At 41.8% G+C, this 14,634-nt stretch overlaps 1 protein-coding gene and 1 non-coding gene across 2 annotated transcripts in view; one reads left to right on the top strand and one right to left on the bottom strand.

Annotated features, from left to right (window-relative positions):
- Positions 1–3,764: 3,764 nt before the first annotated feature.
- Positions 3,765–14,634, bottom strand: part of LOC126533152 (U4/U6.U5 tri-snRNP-associated protein 1) — a 40,115-nt gene continuing 29,245 nt past the window's right edge. Inside the window, exons 15-21 of the mRNA XM_055071866.2 lie at positions 14,239–14,406; positions 14,015–14,119; positions 12,717–12,801; positions 10,610–10,700; positions 6,341–6,563; positions 3,941–4,062; positions 3,765–3,843 (exon numbers count right to left, since the gene is read on the bottom strand). Of these exons, the coding sequence (XP_054927841.1) occupies positions 3,819–3,843; positions 3,941–4,062; positions 6,341–6,563; positions 10,610–10,700; positions 12,717–12,801; positions 14,015–14,119; positions 14,239–14,406 (819 nt within the window). The 3' untranslated portion in view covers positions 3,765–3,818. The remainder of the gene's footprint in view (positions 3,844–3,940; positions 4,063–6,340; positions 6,564–10,609; positions 10,701–12,716; positions 12,802–14,014; positions 14,120–14,238; positions 14,407–14,634) is intronic.
- Positions 8,560–8,682, top strand: LOC126533336 (U6atac minor spliceosomal RNA). The gene has a single exon (XR_007599992.1). It is a non-coding gene; the product is annotated as a U6atac minor spliceosomal RNA (small nuclear RNA).

Genomic DNA, 14,634 nt, shown 5'->3' with positions numbered 1-14,634 from the left:
TGGTGGTAAAAAAAAAACAGCTCTCCTAGCTGTACCTGCGGCCACCGTGCAAACGCCGGCAAACGCCCATAAGACTCTATGGCGGGCACTCTCACGTGACCAAATAATGACGACGCCCATGGTTATGTGAATGGTCTATAACGCCCTGTAGTGTAACGATCAAAGTGCACACCTCGAATCATCCACAAGAGCGAGCTGAATGAAATGGAGAGACGATAAAGCAGGATTCCGTGTCCCAGGCCACCCATATTGTTATCGGTAATGACAGAAAGGTTGAAAACTGCGCTTCACATCTACAAAACTACCTGGGAATAGTGCGAAAAGATGGTACAAGATTAGACAATATGAGTGCATTACTGCGCCCGTGTTCCAGTCTTTCTGTGCTGTTTTCTTGTATTATCGTTAATGACTTTTGTGCAGAATGCACTAATTATTGTCAGTTTTTTGTAGAAGGCTGCCTTTTGTTTGACAAATCTCCAATGGAAGATGGCTTGAAATGGACAGAAATGTGTTCAGATGCTAATTATATCCATGTAGATTGCTTTGTGAACACCTCAATGTTGTTTTTAAGCAGTGCGTGGCTCCATATGAGTAGCCATAACTTTAAACATGAGCTGGTCAAAGCACATTGGAATCACTACTGCTTGAAAGCCCCTCATAAATTGCGATTACCACTACCAGACAATGCCGAACATTTCTGTGAAATAAATGCAAAAACAATTCGATATTTTACCACGAACTACTTGCCATGAGCAAATGAGTTCTGGTGGGTTAACATCAAGATAAATGTTGTAGAAGTCGTACGCCAGGTGTTTCTGTGAAGACCTTGAGCAAATCGCCTGTGGTAGGTAGAACAATTCTAGTCCTTGAGCTAGTCCACTCGAAGAGGCGGACATTACTCACCCGGAAAATCAAAATTCATAATTGACTAATTAACAGAAAAATCACTAATTATCATTTGATTTATTTAGTTTACGGTATATCTTGTAATTTGTGAATTGTAGCCAATGAGTTTGCAAGGCATATCCACTTGGAGCGAATACTAAGTATGGCACCGGTTTCGAGATATGCGCAATCAAATGTGAGGTAAAAATGCACTGCCATTCCAATTCCTTTCCTTATGAAAACGTCATTTTATGCATTGAAGCACAAATGTAACTAGGATGCCCATGTATTTCGTCGCCAACTTCGGGAATATCTCGAAACCGGTGTCATCCTGAAAATTTGTTCCTTGGCGAACTGCCTGGCTACAATTAGTAAATTGCAATATGTGCCATAAAGTAATTAAAAAGTTCATTACTTATTTTTGTGAATTAGTCGAATATGCATTTCGATTCCTTGTGCAAGTGCACTCTTAAATAGTTTACACACTCTGGACCATATCTTGTCCCACACCAATAATCGTCGTCTGTCTTGCCCGCATTTCTTTAACGCTGCGAACCTGGTACTTCCAAATCACAAACGACTTGCATGTATGTTATCAGCATCCTCGGCAGGAAAGTAGCGAGCGCCAAGTTTTCAAGGAAACGCAGGCACACAATTATTGTTCATTCTTAAAACGGTTGCACCCTTTGGGGTGTATATTTGTCCCACAACAATAATCGTCATCTGCCTTGCTTGCATTTCCTTTCTTGAAAACTCGGCGCTCGCTACTTTCTTGTCCAGAATGCTGTGTCACACTGATAACGCGGGAAGTACCGAGCTCGCAGCGTTAAAGAAAGAAACACAGGCAAGACAGATGACAATTATAACTGTGGGACAAGATAAGCCTCAAAGGGTATAAATTTTGCTGAGTGTTGGGGGACAAAATGAGACCCAAAGGGGGGGTAAACTTTTTTTATGTGTGTAATGTTCGCCTGCTTCAGAAATCCAACTCAAGGACTATACATGTCTATCTGCCAGGGGAGGAGGATGAGGAATAAACGTTTATTTTCAAAACAGTATCCCAGGGTTATTATTTTTTTTATTTGTTAAAGTCATCGCAGAAACACTGGTATAGCCAGCGTTCGTTACATGCTTGCGTTTTTATTATGCAAGTGAGCTATGTCTGCAGAGTGCACAACCACGCATGAAATACCTGCACCGCTCTGGGCTGAGCTCCAATGCTGCCTTTGATAAATATATCGTTATCAAGGAAATGAGCTGTTTGAATAAATTTTGAGGAATGAAGACATCACAAAAATATATTGAATGGACTGTCATAAGTGCCCTAGCAAGTGGAACGAAAGTGAACAAACGGAAACACTGCAGGAGGTGCTGGGTACCGCCCAAACTGTAGCAGAGGAGAGGCGAGAGTTCTTACCCTGAGCTGTCACGCTGTTGAAGCTCTATTGGCATCCCCCTTGAAACGGGGCAGTGACACATCGTCATCTACCCTGCTCACGTTAATCAGGCAAGCTATACATGCTTTTCATTCTAGCATTTTTGCATACATCGCCTCAACCTTTTTTTCTCTTTCTCAAAACTTCTTTACCTTCTACTGCTACCTGTGCTGGCCTGTAATGGATCCGGTCGCATCAATCTCTTCCATGCTATTTTCCACCACTACTCAACCAGCGATGCTGCCCTATATGTCGTTGAGCAAGAGTGTTGAGTGAGCTCGGTCATGTTCAAGACTGCGCATCGACACTGCTCACTCAACGGGCAAGTTGTGTGCTCGTTGACACATAAAAACGATACGAAAAACTGGTTTGTCTTGGAAAAAATAAATGCCTTCACAATAAAATGCAGAGCACAACCATTCTTGCACACTTTGCTTCACAGTGGCCTTGGTTTAAAAGCTTGTAATAGGTGTATGCCTCTTTGCTACTCGCAAGCACGTGAAACATAGGCCAGTCTCCCCAAACAAGACACTTTATTTCGGCTCAACTGTCACAGACTGCACAATTAACGCCTACCAAAGGATGCATCCCCAGGCTCGGCTTGCAGGCTACTTTTGCAGGCTGATCACCAGGGATCACACAGTAATGTGCACAGACATGTCCAATTGCATACTGGTTGCTGTGTTGGAACATGCATGCACCCCTTCTCAGTGGAGATTCCTGCAAACTCTTGTTATATAGTTAAATTACACCCACAATGTACAGCAGAAGCCTGACCATTTATCTCACTTTTCATTAAAATCGCTTTTGAATATATTTTTTTAATATTGTGCAACTTCAATTTGCTCCTGCTGGCACTGACAAAAATCACTCTTAATAAGAAAGTCGCATGTGCCATGAACTGGAGTAACATTTTTTTTATGATTAAAAGCCAACTGCAGCAAAATTTTGGGCCACCAAGAAAGCCATTTCATGTAGTCTAGACATACAGCAGTCTCCATGCAAAATTGTACATTTGAGATATGAGAGGATGAATCACTAAAGCTAAGAACAGTAGATGCTTTCAATATTCAAATTAAAGAACACCATTACCGCTCACCAGAAGTGACACCCAGCTCAAAATACAGCTTCTCTGCATGAACTCCAAGACCAGGCATTGCCCCATCTGCCTAGTGTGTTGAAAAATTTTGGAGGCTGGGACTTGCGTCACATCCACTAACCACCCAGTGAACGTGCCATCTGCATAGGGGCTAAGGCTGCTAATAATAAAATAAAATAATTACCTGTCATGCAGCTTTGCCATGATTGCTTCAGTAGCACATACTACTATCTTAGCTTGGCCCTCGGACAAGGTCGATTGTATGTACAAAATGTATGCATAAAATAAGTCCCTTATCAAGGAAACATCCAGATGTTCAGCCTCTATTTAATAGTACAGACAACTCATGTTTTATGGTCCTTTATTTACAATGAAAGGAATAAAACTGATCCAGGCTGTTACTTTGGCTTCATCAGGGAGCTCCTGCAAAAAGAAGAAAGGAAAGAGATTTACATTAGCATTGTCTACACTTGGACACGTCAACTGAAAGAAACTTTCTTGTGCATCAAAGGAGACTCACTGGTTTAAAGCTTTCGATCCTCCACTTAGCAGAATGTACGGACTTTGCAACTCTTTCTGCTTCTCTTGAAGTAACTTGAGTGTGTTCAGAGGGGTGTCAGTTGAGCTCATCTGCTTCAATTTCTGCAGGAGGCATTGATGTGAAGAATAGATTCAGCATATCACAAGTGAGAAGAACACAGTGAAATTGGAGGCTTGTTTTCTTTAGCAACAACCATATGAAGCCAACACAGATGGAAATCATGGAAAGCAAAAAAGAATTTATTCTCTTTCTTACATTTCTTTTTTCTTTTTGTGTGCATGGAAGGTAGGGAGGGGGTTTAACTGAGATTGTGTTTGGCTCCCACCAATGGCAAAGTTGTCTTTTCTTCGATAAACAATAGGAGATTTACCATTTGGTTAACCCACATCTGTAACTAATTGTACAGTCCCATGATAAAAAAAGCTGCTTTTCTTCTATGCTTACCTTGGCTTCACTGTCTGCTGGATTCATATGGCCATAGACATCACAATATGTTTCAAAATTATAAGCAGTAGCGAACGACAAGTGTAATACCGTATTTACTTGCATAATGATCGCACTCGCGTAATGATCGCACCCCTGAATTTTGTCATCAAAATCCGCTCTTTTTTATTTCCCGTGTAATGATCACACCCCGAACTTGCCGCAGCGATATGTCGTGTGCCAAGTCTAGCTAATAATGATCGCGCTATCTGTCGAATGCTATGCGAACGACTCTTCAAGACAAACCAAGCCGTCTGCACGCACCAACCATTCTCAAGCAGGTGCCCCATTTCATTCCTTTCATCACTTTCCGCACTTCCACGACAAAAAAAAAAAAAAAAGGCTACAACTAAACTCGCCTTTACTATGTGTAGGCTTTATAATGGCTGTGGTCAACAACAACAAAAAAGGTGCCTTCCGATTTTTCTCATCTGCACTCGTGGGCATGCAATAAATCGCGAGCGGCAACGATAGTAGCCACGTTTACACTGATACGTTAAAAGTGTACCCTATTCATACGCCGACGATTGTAACACAGCTAAGTTATTCACCCACCCTTAGCGGAAACGTGCCATATTGGGATAGTAGTGAAGACAGATGCCGCAGTTTCCACAGCATGCCGGCCATGTGTTTCTATGTCACTGGCAGCTAAGCACGCCCATCTGTTTCTGTCCCCTCAGAGTGGACATGGCTACGTTATTTCCGCAAACTTGCCAATATTAACGATATTATTAATTACTGATACGGAAGAAACTGTTTCAATGCACGTAATGTACTCATGAGAAGAACAAAATCGCATTCGGCGCGTTTGGCTTGCTCCGCTGGCCGCCATTTTTGTTTTGGTGTCCCGCAGCAAATGTGGGCAGAAAAAAATTTTTTTTTCTTTTCACTGGAAATTTAACCCGCATAATGATCGCACCCCTGATTTTGCATCAATTTTCCTGATAAGAAAGTGCGGTCATTATGCGAGTAAATACAGTAATAATGCATTCCATAACATAATAAAAATTCCATTCATCTACAATATCAGCAAAGACCTGATAGATGCAATGAACAAAGAGAAGGTAAAGTGTAACCATTATAAAGTTAACAAGGAAATAATATGCGAAATCTGACAGTAAGAGCAATGACAACCTACATTCTTCAGCAGATTTTAGTGCAGGAAAGATAAGACTGCCCTTAAACGTTCACCAAATGCAAGTTTACAAGAAGCTTCAAATAAGCAAAACACAAGGGAAAGAACATCATGCCAATGTTACAACTTCATGGAATATTTTAATGTTTTGCAACATTTCCTTTTTGGTATGGGCCTTACCTTGGCAACATAAACACTTTCTATTCAAACTGTGGCCACTGCGTGCAGGGGCACTAAAGGGGCACTAAAGGGCAATATTACATCGAGCTAGAATGAAATATTAAGCTTCTTTAAAAAAGGGTTCATCACTCGTAGTGAGAACACAGCTTTTGTAATTGAGAAAATGACAAAAATGAAAACTCAGAATGGCGTCACCTATGTTGGGGTATGGTACCTCTCTCGTGTAATGCACGATGTGACGTCAGGGCACCTGGCAACTGGTGCCGCCCGCTAGCCGGATGATGGAGCCGAGGCAGGAGGCAGGCGGTTCAGGATGTTCAGTGGCAGTTTTCTATACAACCTAAGTCATGTTAGCACAATAATGGCAACAGATTGGCACCCAGGAAACAATTATGACAGACTTCTGGACAGATAAGCTATCGAATCAATTTTAACTTCGTAATATTTTCCTTTAGCGCCCCTTTAATGCAGCTATGCCAGCTGCTGCTTGCCACAATTCAGTTTTGAACATGTGGGCAGATATCAAGCTTTTCTTGAGAAAGCTCACACACAAAAAAGTAACACAGCACAGAGTGCCATACCACAGCCTGGTCGACTTTCTTTGCCCGCTTGTCGACCTTGTTCTTTCCTGAGCCCTTGCCATGGAACTTGTGCGACAGATAGCGGAAGGCCTCCTTTGCATTCAGTATCCGCCCGCCATCATCAATGTACTCAAGCTTCACATCCGGCTTGTATGAATCCTTTTCCTTGAAGTCTGATACAGGGCCACAGTAACGCTCTCGGCGGCTCGCTTTGTCGTCATCACTGTATGGACACAAAAAAAGCAAGACAAAGAAAATGACCATTGTGCACAACAAGTCGGGCATTCAGCTCTTCTTAATCCAAATGCTGACCTTATGCCTGCAATATCGGAAAACAAGAAGAGGGTGTTGTGCTACGGCAGGGATTGTTCACAAGTTAAGAAACAAATTATACTCACTAAGAAGAATAAAGGGGACCAAAGGACTGGACCTTGAGTAGCAATCGTAGGAAGTCACCGCAGCCCAGGGAAGGATAGGGGCAATTATCTGCTTTATTATTTTTGGATATTTGTGTAACTAAAGAACATGTTAGATTAACAATAAGCTTAATACCCTTAAGAGGAAGCTTTAGCTCAGGCCAAACTCTGACACCATCTATTCAAGTACATGTACAACACAGAAATGCTCTTACAGGACTGCATCGATTTGAATGAAATTTTTTTGCATCTATAAGAGAAAGTTAATTCTAGCAACTGTGGGAAGCAGAAATTTGATTTAGGGCCATAAACTTTTCATATTCTGCCAAGAATTGGTAAGTTAAGTGGCAAGAATTGGAACCAGAAGCACAATGTTTACAAATCCGTAACTCTGCAAGAAAAAATGATGTCGCAGTTCAGTAAACTTCATCCGTTAGAGCATCTATAGTTGACAAATTTGATATATCAATTCATATCTTAGGTTATTTTGTTACAATGTTTGCGAGGATTTTGCAAAAATCTTGCTCACATAATAGTGGTGTACATGAGAGCCATTTATAATACATCAATTTTGTCTGCTTTAGATTTACTATTGATGCAGTTTACAGACTTGTGGTATTATTTTTTTCATTGCTGAGCTAGAGTAGTAAACTTAATAGTTTCATTTTCTGAAAATTTGCGATTTTCAAGAATGTTTATGACAAATATCCGGCCTAACCCAAAATTTCACTTACAATAGTCCTTGATATTAACTTATCCTTTTAAATGCAACAAGCTCATCAAATTTCGTGCAGTGGTTGCTGAGAAAAACGGTTTCGCGGTTTCCGCGTGTTTCCATGGGAGCCCCAGGGCTACAGGTTCATCTTAATAAATAAAATGGAAATTTAAAGCAGTAAAGTGATTAATTAAACAGTTAAATATACAGTTAATTTGCCTTATGCTTTCCTCGGGTTTTGCCTGTTGGCTGCCTGTGATCACAACATCGGCATTATCCCTTATTATCTGGCGGAGTATGCTTATTTGTAATGCTTTCTTTTCCTAATGTATAACGTTCAAGAAACAAGGGCTGCAGTTGCGCGAACTCGTCCACAGTGCTAACGACCAAGAGGTAGGGCCGTAAAGTAAGTATACATGTTCAAACCAGGCAATATTTAAATTTCGCGCTTTTGGCGACGCATTGGGAACCGCCGAAACTAGTTTAGTAACTTAGTCACTATGCCCTGCAGCCTTCGCAAATGGTCAAGTTATTTATTAATAATCAGGCAAATATAAGCTTTTCATAAGGCAATTAACCGACATGAAACAAGATTTGAAACAATATGACGCTCGTCTTATCCACGCGCGGTGCATCTGCTGCCTAGCCCTGCGCTAGTGTGTGGGTCGCTCTACCTGCGCATCACAGTCGCACACCTAAAAAAAAAAAGAAAAAAAAGACGCCACCAGCTATAACATGGCTATGCCATTCAGTTTAAAGATCATTTAACAAACCCAATATGTCATAGCAGTACAAGCAGTGCATTCTCTATTTAGTTCAATGCCCAACCTGGTAAACGCGCTTTCATAATTCACGCGGACAGGCCTCCCCCCAAAAGCTGCTATTTTTGTGTGTGGCACTTAACGAGCAGTCATCGTAATTTTCTATTAACAGATCGATGCACAGAACTCGCACAAATCTGTGCAGCATCATAAGCTCCGCATGGTTTCCGTAACTTCACTTTGATTTCACCACAACGAACACGAGGTCGATTATCGGGCGGTCGCAATACGGGTGCTATATATACCTGCAAACGACGCCTTCCTAACGTGTTGTATAAAAGGAGAGACGGTTAGCACTCCCCTTGATAAGGACGGAATGGCCTCTGGGCCTCAACACACATACGGTTAAGGCACAGCCGCCTACTTCGCGGCACTTAACCACATTTTTTTTGCAACGTATTTCTGCCGAAATGCGTGTGCGTATCATGCAAGCCGCCTATACAAAGAGCGATGCGTAGTCATCGCTGTTACAGCAGTTATGTCGCAGTCGTGCCGAAAATCGAGAACTCGTATCCAGCCTCTCGCACACCATGTACAAATGTTTAGCAATACAAAATACACCTACAAATAGTAAAAACTAAGCGGAATCGACGCCGTCGCATAGGTCTTCAAATACGCGAGGGGGCGCTACGAGCAGTGGCGATGCACAACGCGCGAAATCTGAATTTTATGCGCCACATGCGCAGCTTTGCACAGTAAGATTCTGCGCACGTGCCATGATTAAAGTTATGCAAGTGACTTAAATATACAAACGCAGCTAAATGGTAGCTTTAATGAACAAAACTTAATTTACTTGCAATTAAAAAAGAAAGAAAGCAGGGAAGGTGACTCCATGAGATGGTTCACGGTTGTGAAAAATGTGGCGGTAGTAGCCGATACACGAACAAAATAAAGAGCTTACATTCTATGGTATTCACCATAAAACGAGCTGCCCCGTACTTTGTTCTCGCATTCCAACTAATCATGTAAATCAAGCGAAATACTAGTTAAGGCTGCCTACAACATTGCTCTAAGTAAAATGGTCACCTTTTTGTTCCTTGCATGGCCATAGAAACGTGGCAGGGGTCATACTTTCAAAAGCTCACAGCCTATGCAAAAGCTTACTGTGAACAGTGCCAAACCGGATGTCTCACGCAACATTGACAGGTTATCCATAAGCAACCTCTTAAGATATACTGCCTAATTACCATTTCAATCATATCATTTACTCATTTGTACATGTTGAAAATGGACGAGTGAAGCTAATCAGTGCTCAAGGCATGTAAACTTCATAGGAATACCGTATGTCCCGTCAGAGAAAAGATTTTCGGGCTACAAAGATGGAGCGGAGCTCCAAAGGAATAGAAACGCGGTCTGTCAGGTTTGCACAGATGAAACCAACTGTTTGTCGTTAGCAACCTTCTAAAGAAGGCTTCAGTATTTTACTGTATTTTTATTCAGTAATTAGCATGAATTATTAAATAAACATTCAGTTATTAACATTATGGCCACAATACCAAAGAAGGTTTGTGCAGCACATTGGAAACATCCCTCTCAGCTGCTTGTAATATTTACTGTCTGTGTCACTTCTTTCCAAGCGTAAAGAAAAGCTCACAAAATGCTTAAAAACTTGCGTCAGCCAATTGCTTGCACACCAGTCGCTTTCATTTAAATGCAGAAAGAAAAGAGCTACACAAAAGGCAGCACATTAGAAACATTTGACAGCGATGATTTCAACTGTGCTCTACAAACCTTATGTTGACATTGTTAGAGTAAAATTAATCAGTACTGGTTACTTGTTTAATAAGAACACAAGAGATAGTGAAGGCTTACTTATTAGGTTGCTAACAACACATAGTTTCATCCACACAGAAGGCTTTGTTTTGTTTTGATTTATGCTTGCTCCATGTTAGCTGGGACACCCGGCATAGGTTTGCTGTTGATTTTATCAATGAGGTTTGAAGTCTGTGCTTTGTGTACTCTCCTTTCGCTTCCCAAGCAGCCTGTCTTGTTTGCAACCATTGATGCCATTTCAAATATTGTTACGAGTATTTAGGCGTCAGTAGCTTGTCACCACTGGTTAAACTACACGGAGCAAAAGCACAGGCTTCAAAACAGCTCAAATGTTCAGTCAGTTGTTGTCATCTTCCTAGTCCCTTTAGGATAATTGCAATGGTCCTGAGTAGCCGCAACACAATCCCCAGAAAGAAAAGCACTGTCCCAGTGCATGCTAAGGTGGTGACGGCGTGTCACAGTGATAAGGGCTTCAGCAGGTAAGGGCTTAGGTTGGGTGGGGAGTAGCCATCCCAATATTAATAAGATTGAACAGAGTACTTACTAGAACTTCTCCTCAATGGTGTACGACTGTGCATGCAGGTCACTGTGCTTCTTGCTTTCCACAATCTTCTTCTCCCCTGTCTCGATGTAGCCTGTGGGGACATCTCATTTCGTCAACACAAATGCTACAGTGACGAGTAAAGAGCGTTGTGGCAAGTCTTTGTTATGCACTGCTAAAGCAAAATATTAGCTACAACAGACAAGGTATAATCTAAAAAAGGTTTCCTCAAGGAGGCATTCCAGTTGAGTTCATAAGTCCTCAGTGCAGTCGAACCTTGATGTAACGAACAGTGATCTAACAAATTATCGGATATAATGAAGTAAATTTTAAATGTTTCTCACTGATATCGGCATGTAATTAACATATATATACATAAATATATAACAAATATAGGATATAACAGAGATATTCGCGTGTTCGATGTGACTTTGTTATAACAAGATAAGACATAGTATATGCGAGGGAAGGTTCAAGAGTAGCCATATGTTTATATCAGTGATTGCACAAGCGGCTCTTTATTGTTTTTTGGCCACTTTTACTTACTCTCTTTCTAAATGCTTACTGTTATCTAAAGAAAATAAGATCAACCTCAATGCTTTGACTGAGGCAGCAGGTGACAAATTCACAGTAGTGGCAAATCAGTTCGGCAGAAGCCCACAAGGTGGAGAGAGGTGCATGAAAGAGAAAGCTTTCATCCACCTGAATGTATAGCACAAAATCCAAAAGAAACACAATAGGATTTCACAGAAAGAAGGCTTTGAAGTTGAAGAAAATTCGTCCCAGTTTGTGGATCGCATTTGGGACCAAGATCTTTCCGGGGCAGCCAATCTACCAACCAAGCTAACCAAGAGGCTAGCTGATCACAGAGTGAGGCAGAATTCACCAAAATCTCGAAGCAAAAGGACAATGAATATGGCAAATCAGTTCTGCAGCAACCCACAAGGTGAACAAGGCTTCTTGAAAAGGAACCATTTGGGTTTCCTTTGTAGCTTCGTGCTATAGTCGGCTGGATGATTTTTTTTTTTTTCACTTCAGTCTGAATAGCAGCGAAAATCTCATTTTACCAATTATCTGAACTCTTCCTTAACCACCATTTTAAGTCAATCCCTGTTCTTGTAGGCTTACCAGCCCTGGACTTACCCAGTGGCCGTCAGGTGTGCCTTGGGCTTCTAAAGCTGCATGCCATCTGCTAATGTGTTTTCTGTCACACTGAATCACTGCATGAGTTACTCATGCTTCCAAGCTTTCGTAGACAAATCACATCATGTCTGAACTCTGCACACTTTTTTCCCCAGGGAAGGATGGGTAACCACGCAAGATCACATGCTATTAGTCACCAGTGAAGCAATGCACGAAAGGCATTGCAACAGAGCCAACAGCTTGCATTGTGGGTGTGCCAGAAGAAATCACTTCACATATGTGGGGAGCACATAGATATGCAGAGCATATCCTATAGAATCAACCTCTTTCCAGGAACAGAAAAATTGACAATCTGACTTTCCCTACTCCTTATACCTCTGTAGCCACATCACTCTCACATTCACATTTCATCTTGTACTCATTGAGCATGTAAAGTTCAACCTGTCTTTGGCAGAACCAAGAAATCACAAAGTATACCTCTGTGGTATCAATTTTCAAGCCCTACACCTTACTGTCATAACTGCAACAAGAGGTAAATTCTTGTACTTTAATCAATGTTACTCTCCTAGAAAGTGAAAAGTGATGTTTCCAAGCCTTCAAACTCGGTTGCTTTACAGCTGAAGTCTGCTTATTTTATTTATTTTTTATTTTATTTATTCTTTTTTGGAATTCCAATTATGTCCTTCTCAATGAAATGCCCACTTTCGGAAACTTAGGGTTGAAAAATCTAATGAAATGAGCCCAGCTTCACACAACCATGGTACTGACAGTGCTGTCTGACCCGTTTCATGTGAGTGACTTTTCGAGCAACCCCGTCACTCTTTGCAGAAGTCAGACTGAGCAGTTCACATACAGGTGCAGCTCCTGTGAGTATCACAGGTCTAACCAGAGACATCCCAAGAGATGCGGAACGTCAAGTACACCTTACAGAAAGCAGCCCAGTGCGATTCACTTTTGACAACCTTACCCTTCTTTACTGCCAGCCTTAGTGCGCCCGAGATGCCAACTGAGAGGTCAGGCTCCTCTTCTAAAATGGGCTCTTTCTCACGATCCTAAAAAGAGACAGCAGAAATAATATTCACGACCAAAGGGCATCATGCTTAGGCCACATGTCACTGTACAAGTCCCGCTACGTATGTAGGGTGTCTGGAAGATAAGCACACATATAAATATTCTAGTAGAATGGAAAACTGGGCAATTTGGTGAATGCTCACGGTGGTGTCGCAGCAGTACACACAAAGATGTTTGGCAAGAAGTCAATGCATGTCCTGTAACCTCTAGCCTTATGTTTTCGTCCATGCAATGCTGCCACAGTGCCATTACTATTCTAATGACTTGCAAAATTCTAAGTAAAACTCAATGTGCAATATATACTGGCACACAAGATTTCTTCTCACATAAAAGCATTAATTTTCATGTCATGTCACATATAAAATTTTATGTAAGCTCCACAGTGCTCACAAGTCTGTGCAAAATTTTATGTACAACATCCTTGAATTTTCACAAAAAATGCCACAGGCCACTTGCAAGGACATTTTGCATTAACGCCTTTCATGATTCACTGTCTGTTTCTTGTTTTAACAAAGCTTGTTAACTCGGCCACTCCCACAAGGAATGGTTGCATGGTGGCAAATTGGGGCCGCAGCATCTTGTAGAACACATCTGCACACTCCAAATCATCAAGCTAGTTTGAGACTCAGCAAGGCCTTATTCACACAGCTGTTGTCTGTGAAGTCCCAGTGCTGTCCCAAGAAAAAAATTCTGCTGGCAACATGCTCGAGAGAGTTCGAACAGGTGATGACAGGGGCTCTCAGCAGTAGTTGGCAGCGTCCAGGAGTTCACCAATCAGTCTGTTTCTGATTGGGCGGGGCTCTGTCACCAGTTCACCAACCTAAATACGGAGTGACTATGTGGTAGTCTACCTCGTTTAGTGGAGAGACTGGCGTGAAAACCAAATTCCTTGACAGAATACAACGTTATAATGGTGACAAGAAGGAGCAACCAACAGCTGGGTGAATGAGGCCTAATCTTGACCATGTTTTTTGCTGTCATCTGCAACTATCTGCAGACAGGATTCTTAGGTTCTCTTGGTCATGATAAAATTTGTTTCACTCAAACATAAGCATCATTTCTGAAGTTATAATAAATTATAGATAGGCACTGGCTTTCCAGACACTCCCCACACACAGCACTTTCCCCATAGTGAATACGCTCTCAGCTCAAACTAACGGCAAATGGATCAAAGATGGGAATGAAATGTGGGACCTTGATTTCCACGGGTTTTTCTTCAATGTCTACTTCGTTCCAAGCACCACGATTCGCCGCATCGCCAGCACCCTGATCTTCTTCCTCATTTTCTATGTCCATGTCCTGCAAGAAAGTCACGCCTTTTATCAGAAAGGAAAGGCCACTTGCCACACTTCGGACAGCCTAGTTTGGGACAGTGCAATCCACACATTACGAAAGCCAGATACGAAGGGTTTACGTGCCAAAAGTTCCTCAGCCTCCTCCTCACGATTTCCAGACATGCCGTACGTGGGGATGTCGCCGAGAGTTCGACAGAATTCAGCTGTGGAGTTAAGCACAATGGCTTTTGCCGAGTTTGCGTTGCCTTCGCTGTCATCCTGGTCACGTGCCAGTCGCGCGGACTCCGCTATCTGTTCAGGAGAGCAAAGAACATACACTCATTGTTACGAACAGCTGTGAGCATACATCCGACACTTGAAATACAGCACAGAATGCCACTAAAAAAGCAAAATGACACTTTAGGAATACTTATGGTGCCTACAGCTTGCAAATTCAATTTACTACGCTAAGCTAATGCAGGAGCCCTTTTTATCTTTTTTAAATTTAACTTTGGCCACAAAACCAAGGTATCGAGCATG

Source organism: Dermacentor andersoni, chromosome 7 (assembly GCF_023375885.2).
Source record: "Dermacentor andersoni chromosome 7, qqDerAnde1_hic_scaffold, whole genome shotgun sequence".
Taxonomy (NCBI): Eukaryota; Metazoa; Arthropoda; class Arachnida; order Ixodida; family Ixodidae; genus Dermacentor; species Dermacentor andersoni.
Note: the sequence above shows the minus strand (reverse complement) of the source record. Positions and strands in the feature narration are given on the sequence as shown.